The 6,406-nt window shown below is 38.0% G+C and overlaps 1 protein-coding gene across 1 annotated transcript; it reads right to left on the bottom strand.

Annotated features, from left to right (window-relative positions):
* Positions 1-897: 897 nt before the first annotated feature.
* On the bottom strand, positions 898-4,580 carry LOC149535373 (aspartic proteinase NANA, chloroplast-like). Its single transcript, XM_089803095.1, has one exon. It carries the CDS (start codon positions 2,775-2,777, stop codon positions 1,278-1,280), a length of 1,500 nt encoding a protein of 499 aa, XP_089659221.1. The 5' UTR covers positions 2,778-4,580; the 3' UTR covers positions 898-1,277.
* Between the last annotated feature and the right edge of the window lie 1,826 nt (positions 4,581-6,406).

Genomic DNA, 6,406 nt, shown 5'->3' with positions numbered 1-6,406 from the left:
GGTACACTGATACAAGGAACATCCCTCTGATCTGTAGATGATAGCAAACTTCTTCGCAAATGGCTATGGAACCACCAGGATGCACTGCCCACGTAATGACTTTTACATGGTTGAATAGACTCTTTAAAACATAAAACTATTGCACTACTGACTACTTACACATCATTTATTACAAGTTTATATTTTCGTGCAATGTCTGCTAATCATGGTGATAAGCCTCGTCTGCCTTTACATGGATTACAGGGGAGTTATACACTGTTCATTTGAGAAAATAGAAAAGAGCTCGTTCAAAAATCAACATATAAAATGTTTATTCTACTGATTTTGATCAGATGATTTGGATCGGAGCTGAAAACTTCCACTTATCAAATATCCATATTTAATAATAGTATCCAATGAAGCTAAATTTATTATGCTGTATTATAGAGCTCTACGGCATTCTCCCAAATTCTTCAACCATGACTAGAAATGTACAGGCATGGCAGGTCAGAAATGTCCTTGAATTGAAAGATCAAAGCCCAAAAGATCAAATGATATGAATTATAAGCAAGTTGTTCTTATTTCATCATTTGTTAAATTTATTTGTACTTCTACAAACATACTTATATCTTTATACCAAACTAATATCATTGGTGCTTGCTGTCATTACTTATATCAAATGATGTCTCCTACATTTAAAATTTGTTCTATCAAGCAGACCTGTTAAGCTAAATTGAGTGGAGCTCATCTATAGCTTAGCTGAAATATTAGCTTATATAATACTTGATAGGGGACAACAGGCTTCAGCTAACTTCAACTTCGCTCATTCTTGATAGAAACAGTTTATAATATCATCAGTTTGATCACTCCCACATGGAGAAATTTATATTTGTCTAGAAAATTAAAATGCTACCTAGATTAAGAAAATCAACTGGCATTGGGCCTTCTTTTATTGCTTTTAATTTGGAAATTTGTACCGTGCAAAGTAAGCAAGAACAATGTACTGTTTAAAACACTCAAATGGCAAGGTAGGACACAAGTCATGAGCATCTTGCCAGACCTTAAGACCCTCATACAATGCTGATCTAATGCTCATGATGCATTATAGTCATAAAACTTGGCATATAGATAGAATCACTTAGAAAACATGGTGTAACAGACGAACTTCTTGTCTGACAGATTCTATGGCTAGCAGATGTTACAGCGATGGAGCATAGTCAGAAACAAGAAGGAAAATAAATTTGCATCTGCAATGATAGCCCTTCAAACGACAACAATCCCAAGCAAAATGTACTTCCTTAAGATGTGGAACAATCAGTATGAGCAAAACCAAGTCTAGAAAATTCCCTATCATACATGATGAAAAAGCTCTGCTGCAAAAGATTACCAAGAATAGTGAAAGCAGTAGGAGAAGAGACACCCTGTAATGCAAGGCACTTGACATCATCAGCAGCATTGATGAAATAGTTTGAAGGAGGAGGATTAAATCTTGCGTTGCCCTTGAAAACAATTGTAAGCTTGGGTAATTGGGGTCTGGCAATACCTGAGACATTGAAGCACAGATCAAAGCTCTGTACAGGCCTCACTCTTGGATACAATACACTCTTTCTGAATGCTGCAAGGATTATCTGGTATGCAGGCTCTACAACATACGTCAAGGTGGTGCCAGAATCAATAACGGTTCCCCCATTGCCCTGAATATCAATACTCCAAACCCTCGGATGGATGGGAAGAAGAACCCCATCAACAAAAACTTGCTTGATCCCAACGTAGTAAAAGGTCTCTGCAAATCTGTTCCTTACAAAAGGAGTGTAGCTCATAGATTTCTTCAGCGAGCGCCTCAATGGCGTCTGCCCCAACACAAGATAACTTGTCTGCGGGGGAGAAATAGTGTAGTCCACCAAGCAGTAAGAAAATATGTTTCCAACAAGCTTCCCAAGTTGTGAGGTGAATGAGATAGGCCCCTTCCCCAACCCCATCACACCATGTGCTCCGGCAAATGCTTGGCCTGTAAAACTAGGTCCCGAGCTCTTAATCCCACAACCAAATGCCACATTGGGGATTCCAGTACTCTCCCCTGAACTTGTATTAAGCGTTGCAGTGTCCCTGGAGAAGATCCCAGTGCTATCAGAGAGATCTGCATAGATATAATCATACATGCAGGAGCTATGGATCCTTGTGCGATTACATGAAGAATCCGAGGGAGGGGGAACCAGTTGACAGATTGGTGCATAGCAATGTACCGGTGCAAAACTTGAGGAACGCCTCGCAAAGAAGGCCGATCCAGGCTTTCTAAGGCATTTCCGTTTACAAGCAGAGCACCGTACCCAAAGGAGATCGCTTCCCGTGTCTGCTATCAGCATAAATTTCTGAGGTGGGGTTCCAATGTAGAAGTCCACAAAGTACTGCCCGGAGCCTGCAGACGCCCCTGAGATTACAGGGGCCTTGAACTGCTTCTTGTGGTAGTAGCCAGACTGTTCCCATATTGAGGAAGAAGTCTTGAACGCTACACCTCTGGAATGTTGTTGCTCTATGACTCTCTGCAAACCATGTATCCTCACTGAGTCCTCGTGAATAACGTTAGCCAGATGCTCCTCCTGCGAGGAGAATGTTTTCCTGAAGGGAGAATTTAGGGAGTTTTTGTGTACGAGTTTCAGCCTCACAGAATCCTGAGAGTAATGCTGATTGTAATTTTTGGCATTAGCTGCCACCAGAAGCAGTGCAAATAAGAACAATGATCTCAATAGGTACATGGTTGGTTGCATTTGAGACTGGAAAAGGATACAATGTAGCATCATTCCAATGTATAATAAGAGCTAGAAGCCTAGAACACAACCATATGAGCCGTAACTTGGAACCCTTTTAGACAAGTTAGCCCTAGGATCATATAGCAGTAAGAGATCAATGGAACAGGACTGGGCAAGAGGATTTTTTTTTTTGCTTGGGGTAGACTGGGATTAGTGCTTTTCCTTTAGGAGACCAATATGTATGAAGAAGAATCATTTATGGATTCATTCATTATGAATCTCAAGGAACAGCAGCTGAGTGTACAGAGAACATATAGATAATAGAAGCAACCAGGAATTGCAGTGATAAAAACAACACTCCTGAAGCACTTCAGAAGTAAGATGGTAGAGGTACTAGTAACAGTACAACAACCGCTACGAGGATAGTGTTGTTATTGGTTCACTACTAGGTAATAAGTACTTGTAAATTATGGGCTCCAGCTGTATTCAATCACCCAAAATCCTAACTCAACCCAGCTGTGGGCATTGAGAATAGGGCAGTGACAGATTCTATTTTCAGAATGCAGCAGTGGGGAATCCAAAAAAACCCATAAAACATAAAGCCAACAAAACTACCCATTTATTGCATCGGAACCCTACCAATAGATTCATATGCTGAGCAGACTGAATAATGAGTATATGAATGTGGTTAATAACTATAAGAAGATAAAATAGATGGAAATGTAAGCAAGGGATCAATTACTGAGGCCAGCTCCTCTCGCTATTGAGGATTGTGAGTGAAACAAGTTACTACCGTTACCAGGCTTAGTTATTCTACAGCAGTAAACCCTAGGTTACGTTCCTTGCTAAGAAATCATGTGGAACGAGCTTTGGACTTGGGAACCCTATATTTCTTACTACCCTTGCCCTGAAATCACAAAGCATCATGTTGCCTCGTGCCCACCAAAGCTTTTAGGGCTGTGAATCTGCATTTTAAAATGTGAGTATTCTAGATGCCCTTTAATATGTTGATAACCCTATTAGTCCTACGATTAAGCTGAGGTATTCCGAGCATTCTGATAAGGATCAGCAGGTCAGACATTAAATCAAAAGCCAAGTTAGTTAAAAATCGAAAGAACTGAGATGAAACGTTTGCCCACTACAGTGAAATCTTGCACGATATGTGTTTCATACACTTCCAGCACAAACCCACCCAACCCAACAATACCACATTAGGTATGATAATGTCAATAAGTAAAAGAGGTTTAGTAAAGGGGGTTGTATTGCAGGTGTGTACAGCAAAGAAAAGGACCGTGATTTCTTTGGAGACAAAAAAATATCACAGACATCCCACATGCAAGCTGAGAAAAAGGCAAAAACCTGCCAGTTGGAGTGGTTGTTTCCAATCTGTTTTGGTTGAAAAGTCAAGAAGAGGACTGAATGGGTGAGCAAAGTAGAAAGGTGGGTGGGGACAGGGATTGAAACATTTCAGTATAATTGAATTTATTCACAGGGATTTTAGAGCCTCAATTCATTAGGCATGATCATGTGAAAGAGTGGGCACAAATAATAAGAGGAGAAGAAAGTTCTGTGAAAATACCGGAGGAAGAAGACAAAGCGAAAGGTGAAATGGCGTTGAACTACGAGGGAGTAGGAAATGCCCCGTGCTCGTATTGATTTGTGGGTTGAAAACCAGCACAAATTTTTTCCCACCGTATACAGAGGAAATTCACATGTGGCGCGAGAATTTGGAGCACTTGTACACGGCTTTGGTTGAGGACATTCCCACGTACTTTCCTCTGTCCACACTGCAGCACTTATAACTCTTGGGGGTCTCCAGATGGACGAGAGCAGGGGAAGATAGAACTGAATGGAACTTACAGGTGATGAGACGTTTTTCTGGTTGTCTCTTATTTTTATGCAAATCATTTTTCTACACATTATTTTATTAAGATTTTATTTAATCATTTTATTTTAGTTGTTTGATAAGAAATAAGTACGATACTTAGTTTCTGGATTAGATTGTGTAGAGATTTTTGCCATCAACGTTTCGAATCACATTACGTGATCCATCATCAGATGAGAGAGCAAGAGATGTAAAATAATGTAAGTTGAAATCTGGATTGTGGAAATCTAATCGCATTAAGAAATAAGTAGTAAAAATTAATATTCATGGACTCACCAATAAGTTTAGCAACAGTATGAGGACTTGTTCCAAGAGGTTAGAATTGAAGGAGGTACTTAACAATAAAAAAAATGTTTTGATTTGTGGAATTTACACTTAAGACTTTATTTCAAGATTGTGGGTTTCCATCATTGCACCAATTTATATATGAGGTATAATGTACTTTCGACAATTTTGATAGAATAGATACTCTAATTTACTATATGAGGTCAAAATTGTACCTTAGTGCAATTTGGGTAGAATAATACCTCTAGACCTTGGGTCTTAGATGAAGAGGTATTTGCATGGGCTCATGTTCTAGTATGAAAATGTCTAAACAACAAACTAAAAAGCTTAGCTTACTAAGGGGATATTTAGTCTTTTTTCAATTATTCTCATATAATGAGTTTTAGGTTGTGGATAGCCATGGGTGACTAGTATTGAAGTAGCAAAATATTTGAAAGATTAGAGTTTGGAAATTTAAAAAAAGGTTTTTATAATTATGTAATTTCATAAATTATTATTATTTTACAGAAACATTTTAGCATAAATAGATGTTGGCATCTCTACCTTTATAGAACATATTATTATAATTTGAATAAGCATGTGTCTAAGCTACAAATGCCCTTCGACTAAGCAACCGCATGCAGTAAGATCAAATTCGCCAAATTCACATAAGGGGCAAACTTGGCTCGTGCATGCCTTTGGGATTTCAAACCATGGTGAGTGGCTTCTATATCTAATATTGAATCATCCCTAGCAATTTAATCTTATAAATCTTATATAAACAATTTATAGTAAAATAATCACTTGAGAATGCTTTTGATATTAGTAGCAAAAAGAGGGTACTGACCTTTTTATAATAATAACCTAAAGGTAGCATAAACAAGCTATCAACGAAATGTTAACATGTTACCAACAATTCAAAATCAAAACAAAATCATTAAGAATCTTAACAGCAGTTAAAATAAAATAATTGAGGGTCTTAGTAGCATACAACAAAAACTAAAGATAGAAGATGGATTATGGAGTATGCTCTGAAACTTTGGTGCTAAAAATTTACACACAAACTAGCCTATAAGTGTAACAACAAAATACAACAAAAAGCTAGGACTAAAACCAACCACTAAGTGGTTAAGTGAGCACATTGATGTAATCATCGATAAGAAAATTTAAAAGCTCCTTATGCTTCCCTTATTTTTTTAGCATCCTTTCCACTCACCTTCTTTTTCACAAGTTTAGAGAGGTGGTTGAGTTGTGCATCACACCACACTAAACTCGTATATGTTGATCATTGTTTTCTCCATCTCTACAATTTTTTTCTTTGAGACCTCTACTTCCACTATTTTATTCTTGCAATCTGCTCAAGTATCTCCACCACTCTCTTGATAAGCATCTTTTGGTAGAGCATCCCAAGTTAGGTCCATCGATTTAGTTTCAGTATTATCTAAATTAAGGAAAATGGAAGCCAGTATATTGCAAGGGGTTTTCCACCTTTTCACAATGCATAATCAAAATGGAGATGCCTCAATAGGCT

This window comes from Cupressus sempervirens, chromosome 10 (genome assembly GCF_028749045.1).
Source record: "Cupressus sempervirens isolate cs-2001-9-10 chromosome 10, ASM2874904v1, whole genome shotgun sequence".
NCBI lineage: Eukaryota > Viridiplantae > Streptophyta > Pinopsida > Cupressales > Cupressaceae > Cupressus > Cupressus sempervirens.
Note: the sequence above shows the minus strand (reverse complement) of the source record. Positions and strands in the feature narration are given on the sequence as shown.

Coding starts and splice junctions, on each gene's coding strand:
- LOC149535373 (XM_089803095.1), bottom strand. CDS start 2,777: ATGATGCTACATTGTATCCTTTTCCAGTCTCAAATGCAACCAACCATG.